This window comes from Filicampus tigris, chromosome 6 (genome assembly GCF_054856515.1).
Source record: "Filicampus tigris isolate MCC_2025a chromosome 6, RoL_Ftig_1.0, whole genome shotgun sequence".
In the NCBI taxonomy this organism is placed as follows: domain Eukaryota; kingdom Metazoa; phylum Chordata; class Actinopteri; order Syngnathiformes; family Syngnathidae; genus Filicampus; species Filicampus tigris.
In genome coordinates, this window is record NC_141222.1 from 6,321,616 (window position 1) to 6,343,347 (window position 21,732).

The 21,732-nt window shown below is 40.8% G+C and overlaps 1 protein-coding gene across 4 annotated transcripts; it reads right to left on the minus strand.

Moving 5' to 3' along the window:
• Window positions 1–246: 246 nt before the first annotated feature.
• On the minus strand, window positions 247–20,115 carry ccdc40 (coiled-coil domain 40 molecular ruler complex subunit). 4 transcript variants are annotated; one of them, XM_086034590.1, is made up of 24 exons: window positions 20,057–20,115; window positions 19,870–19,924; window positions 19,196–19,329; window positions 19,029–19,050; window positions 18,768–18,901; window positions 18,578–18,638; window positions 18,355–18,488; window positions 18,132–18,219; window positions 17,919–18,043; window positions 17,649–17,732; window positions 17,296–17,515; window positions 14,904–15,061; window positions 8,122–8,244; window positions 7,682–7,803; window positions 5,440–5,683; window positions 5,173–5,355; window positions 3,921–4,166; window positions 3,538–3,751; window positions 3,270–3,439; window positions 3,105–3,196; window positions 2,909–3,023; window positions 881–1,069; window positions 757–804; window positions 247–560 (listed from the first exon to the last, which is right to left on the minus strand). In XM_086034590.1, exons 3-24 carry the CDS (start codon window positions 19,322–19,324, stop codon window positions 324–326), a joined length of 3,138 nt encoding a protein of 1,045 aa, XP_085890716.1. In that variant the 5' UTR covers window positions 19,325–19,329; window positions 19,870–19,924; window positions 20,057–20,115; the 3' UTR covers window positions 247–323. The 4 variants fall into 4 exon arrangements, with proteins under 4 accessions (XP_085890716.1, XP_085890717.1, XP_085890715.1 ...); XM_086034591.1 differs by having other exon boundaries at window positions 18,617–18,638; window positions 19,870–20,096; XM_086034589.1 differs by having other exon boundaries at window positions 19,870–20,096.
• Between the last annotated feature and the right edge of the window lie 1,617 nt (window positions 20,116–21,732).

Below are 21,732 nucleotides of genomic sequence, written 5' to 3' on the forward strand. Positions count from 1 at the left end.
ATACCTTTGCTTTTAGTTCAAGGGGGTCAAATGTACGCAAGTAAAATAATGCATTGTATATTGGAGATCTGCATAGTCAGACATAGCTTGTTACAATGAACACGTGTGAAAAAAATGAACACTGAACTTTTTGGTTTTTGCTGTTGTAACTATTTGGCCTTGATGAAAATAATCTGATGTATGTAATGTAATCCTGTAATTAATCTAATCAGAGTGAAAATATTTAGCTGGTAAAACCACAGAAAGTGATTGTACAAATCATGTCTTTATTTAAGGTAGCTGTAACATCAACCACTAATTCTCTTGTATTACTGTTGTGTAATTTATCCCACTGTGTTGATGCCTCCGTCTTCAGAGTCTATGTATTCTGTCAGTGACCGCAACACTTTCCAGAGTGACCCCTGGTACTTGGGCATCTCTACCCACAGGCGGTGAATGACATTCCTGACAATATGCACTCGCTCTGTCTCAACATGCAGTGCAGCTTCAAGTGAAGCAGTGGTGGATGGAGTGCCATCAATCATCTCCTGAATCTTCTTGGCCTTGTTCTGAAATTCTTCCTGGGGAATAAAAATATGCAAAACCATAGGAAAGCTGACAGGATCAGAAATGAAGTTGATTTCCATTTTATAATTTAGAAAACTGATACAAAATTATAACTACATATCCGGTTGTTACAAACATTGAAACAAGATGACAAACATAGTTTGCAGTTAGAAATAAGTCAAGAGATGAATAAAAAGGATGGTGACTGACCTGACCATCTTGCAGCTCTCTGATCTCCTGGTCATACTCTTTCACTAACTGAAATATACATACTAAACGTCAGGTAGCTGTACAATGGCCCTCAATGCATTTACTGTATGCCTAGATTCACTACCTTGCTTATTTCTCTGATCTTTCGCCGCAAGCCATCATTCATCAGATTTAGCTCTCCCTTGATGGTGGCCTTTTTAGTACTACGAGCCATGACCTCATTGCGCTCGACGATGTATCCTCTCCTTTCCACAACTGTTACGCTGTCCCGCATGAGCTGCTCACGCTGCTTCAGCAGCAGACCGAGCCAACGCTGTAATAATAAACACATACTCAGTACATACTCCGCAAACGTTCAAGCATCTCAACATTTGTAATCCACATTAACAACCCCTTGAACGTTGTGCGCACTCTTTGGACAAAGGAAACAATCAGAAGTTAAGCTCTGAATATTAATGTTTCATCTTGTTAGGACATTGCTAGGCAAATATTTGTTTCTAGTCCTACATTTTAAATGGTGCCCCACTGACACGCATGTACGCCAATACAATGGCGTAGCACACAAGCAGTGTGGAGATTCAGATCCTCACTCAAGGACACCTCGACAGAGTTACTAATTTTTAATACCTATGTATCGAAATAGAGGGTTTAAAATGTTTATCAGTAAACACGAGTTTAACAGGCAGCAATTGTAGATTGTACCCTCAGTTAACCTGACTTTAAATTGGGTTTAGAACAGGAGTGGGCAAATCTTCAGTGGTCAAGTGTCGTATTAGATTTTTAAAACCAATAGATTCCCCAGTCATTTGTAGAAGTGGTTAAAAAAAAATCTGGGAATCTGAAAACCATTTTTATTCATGATATACCTGTATAGGGTGTCAGTCAAATGGATGGAGGGCCAAATTAAAAAAAAAAATTGCGACAAGCCGAGGGCCGGACTGAGAAAATGTTCATTGAAATTTTTTTAAATGTCCAAATTGGATTGGGTCCTTCGCGCCTGCCAATGATGTCACGCTTTATATTTCTGTAATATATATCTGCGCCTCTATGTTTGTCACGGTGTTTTTATCTTCTGAGTTACTGAATAAAAAATAAAATAAAGTACATTACTGCTACTTTTGCGAGGCAGCTCGTACGTCACTTCCGTTTGCGTTTCTCCTGCCAAACTGGAAACAATTTTCTTGTTGACTCGGGCTGCAAGATTGTATGAACTGTACATAATGTGAAGTAAAACGGATTGATTGGTAAGATGTCTCCAGCTGACTCTATTTTCGAGCGGCGAGGTATGGATGTGGGTGCTCCTGTCAGAGAACACAGGCCCGTAGGCCACTTGACACGTCTATTTATGTCTATTTATTGTGGTCTGCAACAACACAGACAAAGAATAACCTAGCAACATATCATCCAATGCATATCCATTAGTTAACAATATGCCTAAACATTACAATTCACTGTATTAAGCAATTAAACAGCCAAACAATACATACAATACACATTCACACGTTTCATCACTAGAATAGTTAGCATACTGGCCGAAATAACTAACTAGTGTTCATCAACGTGACATCACTCACGAGAACATATCTAGGCTATTTAGTAACTCCGAAGATAAAAACACAACAGCCAGTGGGGTGACAAACATAGAGGCAAAGAAATATATTACAGAAATACGAAGCGTGACATCATCAGCAGGCGCGAAGGACCCAATCCAATCTGGACATTTTAAAAAATTTCAATGAACATTCTATCAGTCCGGCCCTCGGCTTGTCGCAAATTTTTTTATTTGGCCCTCCGTCCATTTGACTTTGACACCCTTGCCTTGATTGGACATTTTAAAAAATTTCAATGAACATTCTATCAGTCCGGCCCTCGGCTTGTCGCAAATTTTTTTATTTGGCCCTCCGTCCATTTGACTTTGACACCCTTGCCTTGGGTTGTCAGGTAAACACAGAACCGCCTGCAGGTCAGTGAAAAGCATGATCGCGTAAACATGTCCAGCCCCACATTGTAATGGAGGCGACCTGCCCCAACCACACTGCCAGTGCACTCGGTTATATAGAATATAGAAGAGACTGGGACGAGCGATGAATTTCAGACATGACAGAACTTGATGACTATTGCACAGCTCTCAGGAGAAGAGAGCGTCTTGTACCTCCATACGGTGAACATCATCCCTCATTATTTGGATGTCTCCTTGACCCTCTTGCACAACTAAACGTGTCTCTTTCATAACATGGGTCTTCTTTTCCCACAGCATAATCTGACGCCTGTCACATCAAACACGGGCTTATTTGCATGCATTGTTGACGAGAACGAAATACGATATTCATATTGAGCAAACAACTGACTCGGCTTCCACCAGACTGCTGAGAAGTTGCTCTTTTTCCTCCTGGGTCTTCTCCAGTTTCGCCTCCATCTCAATGGACTCCCGCTCTGCCTCCTAAACATTATGTTATGTCACATTAGCATTCAGCAACAATATGATGAAAGAGAATGAGAAGCAAGAGGAAGACCTTAAGTTTATGAAGGAATTCAGTCTCCATCATAGCATTCTCCTGCTCCAAAGCATAGCGCAGCTGTGTGTTCTTGCTCAGAAGAGTGTTGAGCTTCAGCAAATCTCTTTGAAGCATCTTATTGCTCTTCTCCACCTCGTTCTCCTCACGGTGCAAGACTTCAAGCTGACCTGGAAGAAAGCATTCCAACTCAGGAATTATGTTTCGCAAAGGATGCATCTCTGACATTGTGACGTCGAGTGTTTGCTTCATTGAAGATGTAACATACGTTCCAGGTAAATCTTCTTCTGACAGATCACTGTGTACTTTTCCCGCAGTTTTTTATATTCCTTGTTGTGTGTCTGTATCTCCAGGGTTAATCCTATAAGTGTTCCTTGATGCTTCAGCCACAGCTGCTGATCATTCTTCATTTTCTTTGATAATGCCTCAATCTGAGTCTTTATTGCTTCTACCTTGATTTGCAGCGGACTGAGGTCTTCATGCTGAAAACACATGCACACATACATATATGCATAGAGAGTTTCCTTCAGGGGTTTGGTACAAAAGGAGTGACTCTTGAATGTAAATATCTGAGAGGCCAAGAACTTTCAATTTCCATGCTAGGCTGAGCTATTTTTAATAATAGGGAGGTAAACAATCAAGATTCCTCACCCCAGTTCGAGCTGCGATGAGATCAATTTTCTTGTTGATGTTTGCAATGTTGGTCTGCTTCTGTGCGATGAGCGCATCAATGGATGAACTGTTAGTCTGGTTCGATGCCACCACCTTGTTGTACTTTCTAATTTCCTCATCAAGTTCCTTCTGAGCTCGGGCCAAGTTTTCCAGTTTCTCGTTGATCACATTGCTCTCCAGGGCAGCCGCCATGACTGAACTCTCCAAATGCCACAGCTGATAGAACTAGATGAAGAAAGGGAATCAGGAACATGATACTGTCATTTTTTTTCCCCACTGTTTTTTTTTTTTTCATAACGTATGTCAAAATGAGTCTGTGATATGTTTTAAATGTAACATCTATGCAGTTTGTGGATTGATACAACAGGTGATAAAAGGTTTGCAACACACTTGGATTTGAGTTTGGCACCATTGGGATGTAGGATTCTGACTCATCATTCATGTATGTGCCCACTTCATGGTTGCTACCTTTTCCAACTCAACTCAGGAAAAATACAAATACTTTTCTGGGTCCACACAAAAAACAAAAACAAGTATCCATATGTATGTGTAATATACACAGAGACGCACTCATTCATTTGCGGTGTTCAGTCCCCCCATAGTAGGCTCGCTGTGCGGCTGCGAGGTTACGGAGCATCGCCTTGGAAGTGGAAAATAGTCCTCCATGGAGACCGGGCTGTCCCCTGCTGAGGCCGCTTCAGGACACACTGTCGCCGGGTACAAGTGTGCCAACGGCCCGCTGAATTTCAAGACTAACCAATCAGAGGGAAGCTGTTTTCCCATATCAAATTAAGGAGAACGAAGACCCAATCAGAGTAAAGCTTATTTACATATAGTACTCACATTTTTTGATTTTTCATGTTAAAATGGACCGATCAAAAGCAGAGATATTTCTGACCAACTATATAATTAGCTTGGAAAAGGGGCACATTACTCATTAAATCCGATAAAAGGATATAAAAGATCACTACAAAAAATAATTAAATGATGAAAAGGGGTCTTCAAGGACGAATGATGTTTTCGGCTAGGTTACTGCAATTCATTATTTCAATACTGATTTTGTAGTACATTAAGCTTCAATGTTTGGTCGTGAGTAGGTGCAGTGCCTGTACTACTAACAGAAAATCATGAAAATCACGAACCAAAAGCAGTACACGTGGATGTTTGTCATGCAGTTATCTTGGATGTAAGACTCTTGCTTCTAGGTATGGTTTCGAGAAGCTCTGTTTACCTTCTCTTTCTTTAGTGAAGCTTTCTTGTTGGTAAGTCGCTGGTAATACTGAGCGGCCTTGTTGTCCATGAGCTTCTGCAGCATTTGGGTCATGATGCAGTTCTCTAACTCAAGGTGCTTGTTTTTGTTTTTCTCCAGCTTTCGTCTCTGATCAGTCACCTCAACCTGAAGGCCGTTATCCTCCTGAACACATAGAAGACAAGACATATTCTTTATCTAGTCAATAAAATCTCACAGTGGCTGCCTCCATAGAAGTCTTCTGCCAACCTTAGAGAGTTCTTCAAGTGTCCGTTCTGTCTGCCCCAGAGTACGAAGGTAGACGCTATATTGATCTTGCAGGATTTCATGCTGGGCTTGTTTCTGCGTGATCATTTTTTTGGTGACATCGCAGTCCATCTGGGCGCAGTTCAGTAGCATGGTGAAAGTTTCACTTTTTTCTTGCAGTTCAGAGAGGTATTTCTTGTTGCCTTCAATCTCTCTGTCCATCACGATCACTCGTTGCTCAGCCATGCTATGGGAAACACGGTTTAGCGTGACTGTATTGATCCAAAAAAATCTACCATTGTCAAAAACAAGGTTATTTATTTAATGTGCATTACCAATGTGCTTTGATATTTGTCTATCAATAGCACAGCATGCACACAAATTTGGGCTCTTCATGCGTTGGCAGATGACATGCGCATATTTCTCAAATTATTTTGACAAAAGTTACTGAGAAGACTATTAGCCTACAGTTTGTTCAGTTTGTTGTTATTCAGATTGACAGTCAATGTTGAACCTGAATGAGTTCAATGAATGAAAGTTCAAGAACTCGTTCATATTTTGGACGAATGTGAACTGAACAGTATGCAGTATTTCTGTCTAATCGTTTTTGTGAACATTTCTCTGAAAGACAGTTCATTTGTGTTAAAAAAATGTCAGGCTTCGATAGACATGTAGGAGAAATCTAAGCTAAACGCAAGGTAAATGAGCCATCATATGTAGGGGGACAAGGACCTTATTTTGGCAAACCAATCCACAACGGCCGCATGGTTCGAAATGTAAAGCGTGATGGCAGGTTGGAGGGGGAAAAAGAGCCCGTGGTGATGACTTTACATGGGAAATCTCTATTGGTTGGTGACAAATAGTATGGTAAATTACTGTTTGTTAGTCCCTGGTGGGCGTTTTCCCTTTGGACTTTGTGAGGCGAAAGCAAGCCCCCTCTGTGTCCATATTTAAAACCCGTTTGAAGACATTCGTTGGCTTTTGATCTTACCTGAGACTGACAAATCTTCTGCTGTTTTTCCGGTGTCTATTGTGTATAGTGTTTTGTGTTAAGTAATTTATTTCACTTGTTGCATTATGGCTATTTTGTTGTTGTTATTTTGTGCTTTGTTACAGCTGTTGCTGTTGTGAAATGCGCAATATAAATACAATTGTATTGTATTGTATATGTAAATCGCGGCATGATCGCATCAGGCTCTTATATGACCATTGGTAGCTTACAGCTAGAAATCTTTAAGGTATGCACAAAAGAATAATAAAGACAATTAAGATCAAAGTGCATTCAACTTGTATTAAACTTTGCAGCTTGTACCAACATTCTTGACATGTTTATAAATGATGGAGTACAGTAATTGAAATTGAAGGCGATACTGTGGCCTTATTTTTTTTATTTTTTTGCTGTAAATGATTAGTGCATTTTGAAATGGAACCCAAAACTATACACTATGCTGATTTGCACTAATACTATGAAACTTCCTATAAATACTAAATAAAACTAAACTAAACACTTGTATTGGTATTTAATTTTGTTAGGTCTACACATTCAAAATGTGGTATGCACCCGGACTGAAAAAAAAATTCAAAGATTAGGAGTAACATTTTTTCACCACTCTGAATTAGTATATTTTAACGACCTAGGTATGTTATGTCTTTTATTGTTAGGTGTTGCCATTAAGGGTTTTGTGGAAAATAAGTCATGTTGTGTTAACCTTGATTGGTGGGATTTCCGAGTTCTTAAACGCAACATTCGATACGTGGTCACAGTGACCGTGAGGCAGCCCCATGTTGACATCCTCTCTTGCTATTTGATGTCAAAACGTGAGATCGCGGTGTACAAAAACTGTGTTTTTTTTTTTTTTTTTTTTTGCTCAGTGCTCAGATAACGACCAATCACGGCTCACCTATTTTCTGAAGCTGAGCCATGATTGGTCGTTATCTGAGCCCTGAGCAACTTCGATGTCATCAGTTGACAGAAGTGACAAAATGGCCACCCCTGAGCTAGCTTTTAACGGATGGATTTGTCATAATCCACAAGCGCAATATTAAGTTTAGACTAGTAAACCCGCATAGAACATATTCTGGAAAAAAATATGTTTGGGTTGACAATTTTCCGAAACACCGATATTAAAAAAAAAAAAAGAGGTGACTAAAATGTGTAAGTAAATAAATAAATAAATAGGATGTTCTAGTTTCCTTTCCTTATAAACAGGAACATGTAATTCCAATGTTGGTAAAGCATTCTCACCAAACAGCCTGCTGAATTGCTCCAAATTCCTCATCTTGCTTCCTCATATTGAGCAGGCTGCTGTTCCACTGCTGCAGCAACTGTTTTTGTGCCATCGCCAGAGACTCCATTTGCATTTCAGCCTGAACAGACATTTGCATAAAAGACAAAGGGATTACTCCTCCTTCATGGGAATAATACATTATATCTATTGAGCCATCCATTTTCTACACCGCTTGTCTTCATTAGGGTCACGGGTAAGTAAAACCTTTCTCAGCTGACTTTCGGAGAGAGGCTGGGAACACCCTGGACTGGTTGCCGGCCAGTCAGAGCGTACATATCAGTGAACATTCATTCACGCTCACATTCACATCTACAGGCAATTTGACTCGTCAGCTAACTTAATTAAGAACAATCTTTTGGGAGGTGGGAGGATTGTGGTTATTTTGTGTGGCGTATACCTCAGAAAGAGCCTCTTTTGTTGCTTGTGTTGTCTCTGCCTGAGCATTGGTTTGGACCTCATGTAGGTCCATCTGTTGTGTCAGTCTGTCCAATTCCTTGGTGAGGCGCTCGACATACAAATCCTGTTGGTCCAGCAATTCAATTTAATCAGCATTCACTGAATAATTCTCTTACAGACAGAAGAAAAACTCAAGACATTTTCTGTTTACAGTGAACCATCGCATATTCATGACTCAGTATTAATAAATTTGCCTATTCAAATATTTGGTCGTCCTTTATTCTCAGAAGAACTCACCTATTCACTTTTTTATGGTCAGGCCAAAGCTATGTCAAATATAAAAAGATTGTGTTGCCGCCATCTTGTGGATCTTTGGGCCAAGGAACTATGTTGAAGTGAGGATCAGAGATACATTTAGTTAGGCCTTAGCTTTGTCAAATACAAAACAGGGCTTCCCTGCTAATCATTAACCCAATATTTTGTTGGCTATGCTCTAAACTGTTGAAGGGAACCAACTTATAGCATCACCATCACTGTCAATCATCATTGTCATCACCCATTTCAGCCCGGACAATTGGACAAATTGGACATTCCACACATTTTTGATCAACACTGATGTGATGCAATCAGTGATTCATATAAACAAAATGTTAATGCATTTTTCAGTTAATGCAGTGAATTATATTCAAATAGTTTTGATTCATGTAATTTGATTTGTGTAATCCAAGGTTCGAAATAAGCAGGTTTGCATTGCAATTTGCAACTCAAAATTGCACTTTGCACCTCATATAAACACATTGAAAAGCAAAACGGCAAACAGGCCTTGTAGAGGCTCAGCACACTTGCGTCACCTACACACAGGAAGTAGAGTCGGAAGCAAAGCTAGTGACAGCATGGGAAGATGGCCAAAGTATGGGAGTAATTCAGACTGAAACGCAAGGCGAGCACCATGTCGTGTAATTGTTGAAATACAGACCTCACTTTTCCACCAAAGGCACCCAGTTTGATGCCGCATAGGAACCGGGATTTCAATTGTTAAAGGTCTCTGCTAATTATGCCTACCGTCAAATTTGGGGCATATTTATTACCAAGGTGACACATTCAGTATATGCCCGCGACCTTAATTGCATCATACAGGGTATTTGTAAGCTGAGTTGGGCATTCCGTCAGACTGACGGAGCAGTCCGTCAATCCGTCACTGACAGACACCCGTTTTGCTGATGATTGATTGACAGGACACCTCTTAAAAACTTACGGACTGACGAATGATGGAAGTTGAGTTTCATCTGTCAGTGTTATTGTCCATCACTGGCGGACGACCGTTTTTTCTGAGGTTTTTTGGGGGGACCGAATGATGGACCAACGGACTTATGACCACCTAACTGATGGACTTAACAGACTTACTGACGATTACAATTCAGTTTGTCACGCAAAATGACGGACTGACGAATGACGGACGGGTACCCTGGTCGCTGACAGATGACGGACCAGCAAAATTGAGTGAAGTGGCACTGTGTGACATACGGCCAGTGTGGCACTCATTTTATTTTGTAAGGTTTTGATGAAGTCAAATGAGGTATTCGTTTCCCCTCAGGGTGACTTCATTGTCGTTTGAACAGTTCCAAAACTTCTAGTAGTACAAAAATATTTGTTTTATTCAATGTCAGCTGGTCTTTGTTCATAAATGCACCGCCATAAACCATTTACTGTGTTATTGTATGCTAAAATGCTCGCTACTCAAATGAACTTGTACAAAGGCTATTAGTGTTTTTTTTAATGAATGCCTATTATTTTTTTGTTCAACAAATACTAAGTTTGAACTGAAATGCATATATGACTATAAATGGATAAGTGGTTCAGATAATGGATGGATGGATATAAACAATTGGTGGTTCATTATTACGTGCAATGTCTTATTAGGGCCCTTGAGTCACTATGCATGAGTACAAAAAAAAGGGTCTGCCGTGCCCCCCTGCAGTGGTTTATTGGAGCCCCCTCCTGGCACGTTTGACCGATGTCTTAGCAGCTGCTAGTGCTAAGCTAGCAGCTGTACGACGCAAGCGGATGGATTTAAAATTGGTTCAAAAGAACAATCTTGGTTCTGCTGCTGTCTTCTGGCCAGTGTATGGAAAGGAATGATGGATGTTAAAGTCATTTTAAACCACGTGTCAAACTCCGTTCCTCGAGGGCCAGTAAACTGCATGTTTTAGAGGAGCGGAGTTTGACACCTGTTGTTTAAACTAAAGAAGGAAAAGCTTTCTGTAGCTTAACACTGCTACTTTAGCACATTTATGTATTGTACACTCCAATATGGTTTAAAAAAAGTGAATGAGTCTTTGTAAAGCACTTTGGACAGCAAACAGTGTAGCTAAAGCACTATATACACCTTTTTCTTTTTTTGATCAAGTGTTTTTATTCACGTTTTCTTTTTTTATACATGGTGAAACACACGATGACAAAAACTTAACATTAGACATATTTCGCCGGCATCGAGCCAAAACCTCATAAGTCACATTTTGGTGAATTTATTAATTTTTTTAAATCTATACTATTGGTCAGTCCATACACGTGGATGTTACTTTTAACATTATAGGTCGGTTCACACACGTGGACTTTAAAGTCCGCAAGCGTGTTGTCTATATCAGGGGTCCCCAACCACCGGGCCGCGGCCCAGTACCGGGCCTTTGGACTGGGCCGCGGCAACTAAGCCCCCCGAAGCAAAGTTGTCTCCATCGCGTAACACTAATACTTAATGCACAAGCTAGCATCTCCGTCGCATAACGCTAATATTAAATGCATAAGCTAGCAAATGAGTAAAACAAATAGACTTATTGGGCACCACTCACACCCCGCCCTTTCTAGACGCCTCATTCATAGTCACACTTCTCCAGTAGAGTATTTGTGTTATAGTATTTTTGATCCCTCGTTATTTTGACTGAGCGCTTTGTTTTTCATGTAAATTGGACTTTGCTATTTCATTTCTATTTTGCGGTTCTAGTATTTACTTTGCCTTGTGCAAGCGCTTTCTGTTTGAATTAGATCTTTCCTGGCTTTGTTTCTGCCAGCGATTTCTATTGTACTTCTTCGGTCCTTCGTTTTTTTTGTAAAAAATACCTTTTTTGCCTCAATGTTTGTCTCGATCCCGCAGAAACTTAGGAAGGCTTTGGCAAGTAAGGCACGGTTGGTGGGACAACAGGAAGCGGCGCTGGCGGAGCTCCGTAGCGCCGTTAACATGCTGGCACAGCAGTGTCATGAATTAAGCTCCCAGTTCGGACAGAGGGACATCCGAGGGACGCCCCCCTTGGATCTCTGCACTTCCGCAAACAATAAGTCGTCGGGAACCAAATTTACCCCACCCTACACGCTATCGCGGTGACCCTGGATTGTGTGGGTTTCTACATCAGTGCTCTTTGATTTTTGACCAGCAACCCTCCACTTATGCCACTGATAATTCCAAAGTTGAGTCAAGCTGCATCTTGGGCACTGGTTGTAAGCAATGCCAGACATGAGCTCCAGTCTTCCCTCCCCAAACGTCTGAACTCCCGACAGGCCTGGTGGGCAATGTTTTTTACCAGATTTAATTTCACTCTCACTTACCGTCAATGTTCTCGCAACCAGAAGCCAGATACTCTCTCGCGGATTCATGATCCGGCGGTTGACGAGGCCGGGTCCAAGGCCGTTCTGCCCAGGCAGTACATTGTGGACATGTTGCGGTGGGAAATCGAGCAACGGGTCACAGAGGCTTTGCGAGACACACCAGGTCCTGAAGGTTGTCCTCCTGATCGCCTATTTGTACCTGTGTTGCAGTGGGGGCATGAATACAAGCTGGTGTGTCATCCGGGAATCCACCGAACAATCAGCTGTTCTGGTGGCCAGACCTCAAGAAAGACGTCACTGAGTTTATTGGAGCGTGTGCAGCCTGCACCTGCGGCAAGACCTCTCTGCAACATCCGGAGGGTCTGCTTCAGCCATTGCTCGTATCTTCTGGCCCCTGGTCTCACATCTCATTGGACTTTGTCGCGGGTTTACCGGTGTCTCAAGGCAAGTCTGTCATTCTCACAGTGGTCGACAGGTTCTCCAAACTCGCTCATTTTGTGGCCCTGACCAAGCTACCCTTGGCTGTGGAAACAGCCAAGCTGCGCATTCATCATGTGATCCGACTCCATGGCATCCCTGTGGACATTGTCTCAGATCGAGGACTCCAGTTCGTGTCTCGTGTCTGGAAAAAGTTCTGTCACGCCCTGGGAGCCATGACGAGTTTGACTTCTGGGTATCACCCCCAAACGCATGGTCAAAGAGTAAATCAGGACCTTGAGATGGCTCTCTGCTCTGTGTGTCTTCATCAACCAACATTCTGGGCGCATCAGTTACCCTGGGTCAAGTACTCCCATAACACCCTGGTGTCGTCGGCTACTGGTCGGTCACCATTTTAAGCACCATAGTCTGTTTCCCTCACAGGAAAGCCAAGTAACTTTGTTGTCCATCCAGCATCACCTGAGGCAGGCCCGTCGGGTTTGGAAGGAGACTCATGCTGCTGTGTCTCGCACTTCGGAGCATAATCGGCTGTTTGCTGATCGACGCCGACAACCGGCGCCCGTCTATGCTCCCAGCCAAAAGGTTTGGCTTTCCGCTCAGGACCTAAATCGGGACCCAAGCTGTCATGGTTTTGGTCTGTTTTGCTCTTTTCTTTTTTTTCTCTGTTTCAGCCCAGCTGGAGTGGAGCTCCAGCGGCGCACCTGTTACCCATGACAATCAGCAGGGTTCAAAAGGACTCAGTCTGCCATCCACTATTTACCATTGACCTAATTGACCTTGCTTGCTACCCTGCTCAAGTGTTATTTTCTAGACGACTCGTTCATAGTCACGCTTCTCCGGTGGAGCATTTGTGTTGTGAATGAGCGCTTAGTTTTTCATGTAAATTGGACTTTGCTATTTCGTTTTTCGGTTCTATTTACCTTGCCTAGTGCAAGCGCTTTCTGTTTGAATTAGATCTTTTCTGGCTTTGTTTCTGCCAGCGATTTCTATTGTACTTCTTTGGTCCTTCGTTTTTTTTTGTAAAAAATACCTTTTTTGCCTAAATGTTTGTCTGATTCTGCAGTTTTGGGATCCACCATACACTTGTCCGTTTTTTCAGACGTATCACCTTCTCTGCAAGATTGCGGAAGAAGGTCTCACCACCTACCCCAGGATTCCTACTCTTTTATAGTGATGGCAAAATGAAGCCCCATAAAGCAGCCAAGCCCTGCAGGCAAATATTTCACACACGTAGGGGCTTCAAGATGATTCATTTCCTCGACTACGCCATCGTGTGGAGAGAAAAATGTATAACATGCTTGGTGCTTGCAATAAAACAGTGGAGTGCAAATCATGCTCCAAATACAAAAAATATTATTTGAAGAGTGTTTTAACATGAATTGTTCTGTGTTACTTTGTTTATGTTTGTGATTATGCAAAATGTGAAATAAGGAGGTAAAATAAAGTGTTTCTTCATTTTTATTTAAAAACAATATTTTTTTTCCAAAGTTTTTGGGCTCAGGCGGTTTCTTTTCTTGCAGAGAATTTCATCTGCTTTTAAAAAAAACTCTTTCACATGGTACTGATGAAGCACAGGTGCATAGATATGAGATCGCAAGTTTGTATAGATTTGGAAGCATTTCACTGTACAACTCAAACCTAGTGAATCATTTCCTGGATCAGTTACGTGATATACCCGCTTCGCGGGGCTTCAAACGTCACCACGTACGTCATCAACACGCAAATCCACCCGCCGTTCAAGAACCAATCATCTACATTACTCGGCACACGCTTCAGGGATTCGACCCAAGAAGCACATCCCTACTCTTATACTCTTGGCTACCCACCCACAAGGTGTGTGACTCTGCCTAGCCCATGTGACTATGTGTGACTCTATGGCCTTAACTGAAATCAACCAATAAGTGTGCCAAGGGTGTGATAGAAAAGTTAAGCCAAGTGAAAGCAAGAGAAAAGTCTAATCATACAGTATATTCCAAAGAGGCCTAATCTAACATGTGTAAAATAACTGTTGGGGGTGAGGAATATTAAGAAAGCAAATGCAGAAAAGCATGTGATGGAAGCTGAGAAAGGGAGTGTATAGTGTAGCTTTTCAAGAACATGTGAGACGGGCTCTCAGTGAGCAGGAGGAGCTTCCAGAGTATTGGACCATTACAGGCAAGGTTATCCGAGAGATAAGACAAGAGAAAACCTGGAATATCTTCAGGTTCAAAAGAAAAAAAGGAGGAGAGGGAAAGTTGGTGGAACTAGAAAGTGCAAGAAACAATACAAGGAAAGAGGAGCTGTCATGTTTCTGCGCTCTGGCCTGTGTTTTTTTTTTCTTGTTTCATTCCAGCATGATGACGGTGGGTGGATCCTCCAAGTGACGCAGCTGCTGCCCATTAGTAATCAGGCTGATTATTACATTTGATTATTCAATAAGATTTTCAGTAGGATACTCGAATACTAAAATATTCGGTAACTGCAAGCCTTGCATTCTCCCCTATTATGCTGTCATAAAAAAATGTATTAATAAATAAATAAAAAAGAGATTAACCTGATGAGCAAGACTACTCCTCAAAGAAAAAAATATTTCAAGCCTTGGTGTAATCCATGTATTTAAGTGTCTTGTCATGGCAATAACCTTGGATTAATTTGTGTTCCACTTGCGGAAACTGCGTTCAAAATCGGAACATATTGAAGGTCAAAGAGCTTCATGGAACAGATTGTGATTTTTAGCAAGTTCTCTGCATTTCATTTGAGCCAGTTCACCTGCTTGAGTTTCTGGTCTTCAGCCTTTGACTTCTTGGTTCCTACTTTCCGTGTGGCATTCCTTGTTACTTTTACATTAGCATGCAGATCTTCAGTGACTTCTTGTGTGAAGTTGACATGCAACATAACTCTTTCTAGTTCTATCTGCAGCTTGGATACTATGCAAGAAAAACACAGACATGTTAGCAGAGTCAGTTACAAAATGTTCAATATCTGATGCTTAAATGTACAATAGAGTAGGGATGGACTGATGACACAATATCAATATGTATCGCGATTGACACGTGATCGATATCAATAGAAAATGCCTTCGATAAAACGTTCGATAGAAAACAATTCGAAAACAAACCCGATCGCGGCATTATGTGTGATGTAGGCAGCACGCATCCGCCTCCAAACACGAAGAAGTTAAACTAATGAAGAAGAAGCATTAAACCAACGAAGAAGAAGCAGCTAACCCAACGGAGCAAGCGTGCGGGCCCGGTGGCCGTACGCCATTCTCGCGTTGAGCAAGCGGCATAACTTCGTTCAATTAAATGACCAGTCAACTCAGAACAATTCTTCCAATAAAATGATATTATGCATGATAACCCGATTAAACACCTGGTGGAGACGTGGTGTACAAGTAAAGGTTCCCTGTATTAGACATGCTGGCGCCAATTAGCTATATCCGACCCTCGGCATCGCACTCAAGTTAAAATCAAGCAAGTGCACTACATATATATATAGTGTATTATGTCATTTTCAACAGAACAAAATCCAACCACAATAATCCATGACAACCATGGTAGCTGGGCTCAAAGATCAGGTGGCTTGGTTCTGTGTCTGGGCAACGTCAGGCATACTGTTTTTGTTTTTGTTTTTTTCCGCAAGCAGCGCTTATCGTCCAGTCATAAGATAAGAGGACAATGGTGGGACGTATTGGGTGAAAAAAAAATGGTACAGACTAAGAAACTGATCCAGTTTGTTAGATTTTAAGACTTTCAAGTAAACATTTATCTGTAGCTTGCAAAAAGATGACTTTATTCCTCTTTATTCCTCGAAGAATAATATATTGGAGCCCTTCTGTTGATCGTTGGTGTACCATAATAATAGAGTTGGTTCATCTGGAATATTTTACAAATATTCTACAACATCAAGAAGTGGCCCATTTCTACAAAATATGACACCCATACAAGTATTTTGCAATAAAATATTAGGTTATAAGGTTATTTTAGGAGGACGCAAAAGACTTCCACTTCCGGGTCGTTTAAGTGTACGTCGGTGTAGGCAGAGATTTTTACAGAGATGCCCCAGACGAGGACATACTTCAAAGGGATAAGGTATGTACGAAATGTTAACAGTTAATTAACAAAACAAAATTGCTATCCACCTTTTTCCTATGCTCAATGCATACATTATCCCGGATTACACACACAAGACAGGCTGGACGTGTTTCTGTCAGTCAGTGAAATGTCCTGTGGCATAATCCATGGTATTACATGTGTTGAACCACTGTAGGGCAGACTATGAGTGTGCAATCTTACTGCAGGGAACGCACATGAAAAATGTTGTTAAGGAGGTTCATAAAGGTATCTCAGAAGAGAACAGTGGTCTTGCTTTTCAAAAGAACCCAACACAACACGTCAGTCAGTACTTGAACCTGGTTAGGGACGATTAGAGGCATGGACGACAACCCACTTCTGTCCTTGCTTAATGCGTCCTTTTTAAAATACTTCTCGTCCTCCGTCCGTCCACAAAATGGGCGGACTGTTCCGTCTATGGGACGGAATGCCAATCTCTGCCTTCAGGGTTGTGGTTTTCTGTTAAACCTTGGTCAAATTATTTATATTCAAGTCTTGTGTTTTTGATCGGTGGGCTGGTTGCTTCCATTGACTATATACATGGAAACACTTTGCGCTTCCTGTAAAGTAGATGGCAGTATGCACAAAAGAGCTGTAATCCGCCCATGAACCAAGAAGAAGAACAGCAGTATTTATAATGAGTACTCGGAGTGTGTTATTTGGATTGGATTTTATTTACCCTTGGCCACAATGCGGAGTTTGATTTTGGTTAAGATAAGACATTTTAATCTTTTAATTCCAACTTTTGGGAGTTAGAACAGCCGCAGGCAGCCACTAGTTCAATACAGCTGGCAAATAAGTGTATGTGAAACGGACCGACTGACGGACAGACAAATTGACAAAAGTACCTGATGGACAGACTGAACAACTAATGGTTACAAATTGGTTCGGCTTGAAAAAATGACAGACTGACGAATGACAGGCAGGTACCCAGCCCGGTGGCGGATGACGAATGACGGACCGGAAAAATTTAGTAAAATGCCCACCCCTGGAAAAAAAATATATAACACTGTATATTGTGTGTGTTGGGGGGAATGAGAGTGTCTCACCATTGACCCTGGTCTTGGTGCACTGGTTGGCGATGGTAGAATGGCGAGCCTTAATTGCTTTCAGTTCCTCTTGTACCTGTTTATGTTTTTCTTCAGCCAAGAGCTTGGACTGCTTTTGGTCATCTAGTATTGTCTGGAGTCGTTTTAGCCTTTGCTGTTCCCTGAACAACTCCACATATAATTCCTCTGTTTGGCTTGCCTCTGTCTTCTCCAACCCTACCTGCACAGGTAATACAAAGAGAAACATCATTAAACTTTAACCTGATTGTCTAAGTGAGAAAATGCGACAAAGCAACTTAGAGATCTTAAAATGTTTGGAATTGACAAAAAAAAAACCACGTAGCGTATTCTACCTCTTGTCTCAGTTGCAGGGTAAGCCTCTCAAGTTCCTTGACGAGTTGATTCCGCAGTGCTGCTTGCTTCTTTGCCACCAAGGGCTGTCAATATATGAAACAAAAATCTGAGCCATGCTGGTTTTGCGCACAAAATCCAATAGCACTCTTTGCCTTTACGATGGCTTTTAAATGAATCTTTGCATAATATTATCTGCATAAAGACGAGACGTTACAACATTTTATCTGCCACAAGTAATAATTACTGAAATTGAAAGAAAAGCCACACACATGTTCAGCGTCAAGAACAAGAAAATCATCTTCCTCATTATCATTCATAGATGGCTCCCTATCGTCCTTTTCCTCGACGTTCATAAGATGGGGTGGTGACAGAACTTCGGAAAAATGTTCCTGCTCTGAAACAATAATGGGGGAGAAATTATTAACTTGTATTTAATCTTTACCAATATCGTTGTAACTCTGCAGTTTTTGTAATAAACTGACCGGACTGTATGTTCACAACAGGGTCTTCTTCAACACCACTGCTATCTGGCTGTGAGCCCACGTCAACTGACTCAGATCCAGGCTGATCCTGTTAAAACAATGACAGTGAGAAGTTAAAGACAGTGATTATGGTGGTGATTTTGTGTTCAGCATTTGGTTTGAAAATAACATAAAATATCCTGAAATGTAATGTCGATGTATTTTGACAGTATCAAACATTTACCTGTGGAAAGGGAGAAACATTTGCTTCACTATCGTTTGTAGCTTGGTCATTTACATCCTGCGGCTCAGTTCCTCCCTCTTCTGCCACCTTTGCCCCCGAATCTTCGAAATGGTCTTCAGCTGTCTCCACTGGGGCTGATGAAATAGAACATTTAAAAAAAAAATCAGATTAAATTGTGATTCTGTTGTCATATTCAAATGGTTGTATTAAGATTTACACCAACATGTGAGAGAATGGCTGTCTGGCTGTGTGCCCACATCACCTGGCTCAGATCCAGGCTGATCCTGTGAAAATAATGACAGTGACAGGTTAAAGAAAGTGATTCTGATGGTGATTTGTGTTCACCATGTGGTTTAATAAATAAAATATCCCAAAACACAATGTATTGGTATTTGACAGTACCAAACATTTACCTGTGGAAAGGGAGACACATTTGCTTCATCATCATTTGCACCTTGGTCATTTCCATCCTGCTGCTCGATTCCTCCCTCTTCTGCCTCCATTACCCCCAGATGTTCAAGTTGGTCTTCATGTGTCTCCACTGGGGCTGATGAAATAGTACATTTTTAAAACAATCAGATGACATTGTGATTCCATTCTCATGTACAATTGGTTGTCTTAAGATTTCTGCCAACATGTGAGAAAATGGCTGTCTGGCTGTGAGTCCACATCACCTGTCTCAGATTCAGGCTGATCCTGTGAAAACAACGACAGTGACATGTGAAAGACAGGGATTACGATAGTGATTTTGTGTTTATCATTTGGTTAAAAAAATTAAATAATTAAATAAAATATCCTGCAACAAATTGTCTACAGTATTTTGACAGTACCAAACGTTTACCTGTGGAAAAGGCGACACATTTGCTTCATCGTCATTTTCAGCTTGGTCATTTCCATCCTGCTGCTCGGTTTCTTTCTCTTCTCCCTCCATTCCCCCCACATCTTCTGACTGGTCTTCAGCACTCTCCATTGGGACTGATGAAAATACATTTTCAAAACAATCAGATGACATTGTGACTTCATTTTCATGTACAATTGGTTGAATTGATATTTATGCCAACATGTAAGACAATGGATATATCCTACATAAAAATGATAACATTCCCAAATGCATAATTGCTTTATTTTGAATTCATTGTGGAAATGTTTATAAATCCATTTTCTATGGTGCTTGTCCACATTAGGATGCAAGTGAGCTGCGGCCTATCCCAGGTAGGGCATATAAAATTCAAAAATAATAATGTCCAAAAAGCTGCTCGAATATTGTATTGTATGAGATACATATTACATTATACAATAAGAATCTAAATGTTTGTTCAATAGGTGTCTTTTATTTCATTTTTGTTGTTGCTGTTGTTTACTTTTTACCCCCCAACTGTTTTTTTATTGTCACGTTGATATACACATACATGTAGGCTACTAAACACACTTCACTCTAGAACAGTATTACTGGAAAATAATATTATTTACAATATTTTAAGATAATAATCCAGAAAGTGAGTATATCTGCCTTACCAGCGTATTGACTGATGGTTCAAATTTCTATACCGAGTCAATCTGTGACCTAGAACTGCAATAGTGTGCAAACATTAAAGAGACGTCATAAAGAGAGAATAAAGGGAATTTCTTTGAACGCAAATCATTTTTCCTCGTTTGATTATGACTGATGAGGAGCGTAATCAATGGTCATAGCATCGCGTACCCATGGAGCCGCACCACTGACGAGAACAGTGTGCGCAACGTGTGGCTACTTCGACGCTCACTGGGGACCTCGATGGGCGGAAGCTCGATGAACGGAAGCTGTCGAAAGCGCCGGCAGGAGCCATATTTATTTTGCGACATAAGAATATAGAGTCACAGCCGGTAGGTTATGCAGAGTATCTGCACGAATAGACTATAAATAATATTAGCAAACGTTAGCTTGTCATGTTAGCAGGTGAATTAAAATAACAGTATGGAGTCATGGGTGAATCGCGTTATTTTGCAAACGTGCATCTGCAAGTGTAGGCTTATGTCCCATCCCAAAAAAACAGGAAATTAAAATGTGTAATTTAGTTCTGCATGATTGAAATTTAAATAATACATTTTGGCAGTATATGACTAAAGTATCAATAAGTAATACGTTATAATCATTTTTTTGTTGTTTTTTTTTTTTTGTTTTGTTTTGTTTTGCTGTTTAAGGAATGAATCCTTGCCATAATGCCATGACATTCAAATGCCACATGGGGGCAGCAGAGGGACGTGACTGACTGAGTGAGGGATGTGGCGGTTGAGTCACAGCAGTATGTTCCATTTGGAAATTAGGCAGCAATGGCCTTTTTTGTCGTCTTTCTCACATGTGCAGCAGAAAACAGGGCAGCCGATGCTCTCCACACACCTATCTCACAATTGTCGTCAATGGGAATAATTTCCTGCAATTAATGTCTTTAATGAAGACCAAGATTGAAACACTGCCCTCACATTTTTTTTGTCATCGCAAATAAACATGTCAGTGTGTATGCTCCACATCCAACCGCATTATGTGCACCTGAGTGTTTTCATACAATGTAATGATTTGTGTAGAACGTGGCGTTAAACATAATTTCCTCTGCTCTATATTTTGTACTCAGTGGAGTTTATTGGTAAATACATTAGAAAATGCATGAATGTACTGTAGTTCAGCTGCTGGTCCCCCTTTTTGCTTGTAAAATGTAGTATTTTAACACAGAAATTAAAAAAGTGACATTTTGCTTTCTTGCCAAAAGTATTTACTCGACTTTCTCTTTGCCTTTGTTAAACAATTGCTGTAGCTTCAGTTTAGTTTACACTGGGGATGGGCAATTTTAGCGCCACTGGAGGGCCACATAGGACCGTGCATTTCCTACCGGCTGTATGACAAAAAATGCCATTTTAAATAAGGACAAAATATGCGCATATGGCTGTTTTTATTGAACCAATGTGCAGAACAGTATCTTAGCATATTTAATGCTCAATTGCATTTATAAAAGATTACAATAAAGGGTTTGAAGCAAAACAAAAAATAACCACATACTGTGATTTTTTTTTGTGCAGAAAAATTCCCATTCAAAGATGGCACAAAACTGAACTGGAATCCAACATTAAGTGAAATAACTCATTTTCTGCACTTCTTCACAAAAATCAACTCACTCAAAGATTTGAATATTATAGTGTCCATCCAGCATGTCATTAGAAATCACCAAATGAATAGGCCTCCTAGTCACTCACCTGTATAAGACATTAAAATCAAATCAAATGTATTTATATCGCACTTTTCATCCAAAAAAATGCAACTCAAGTGCTGTCCAATAAAAATGTCCAAAACACAACATAAAAGGAAGACCCGCTATAGCCCTCCCTCCCAACAAACCCATAGCCATA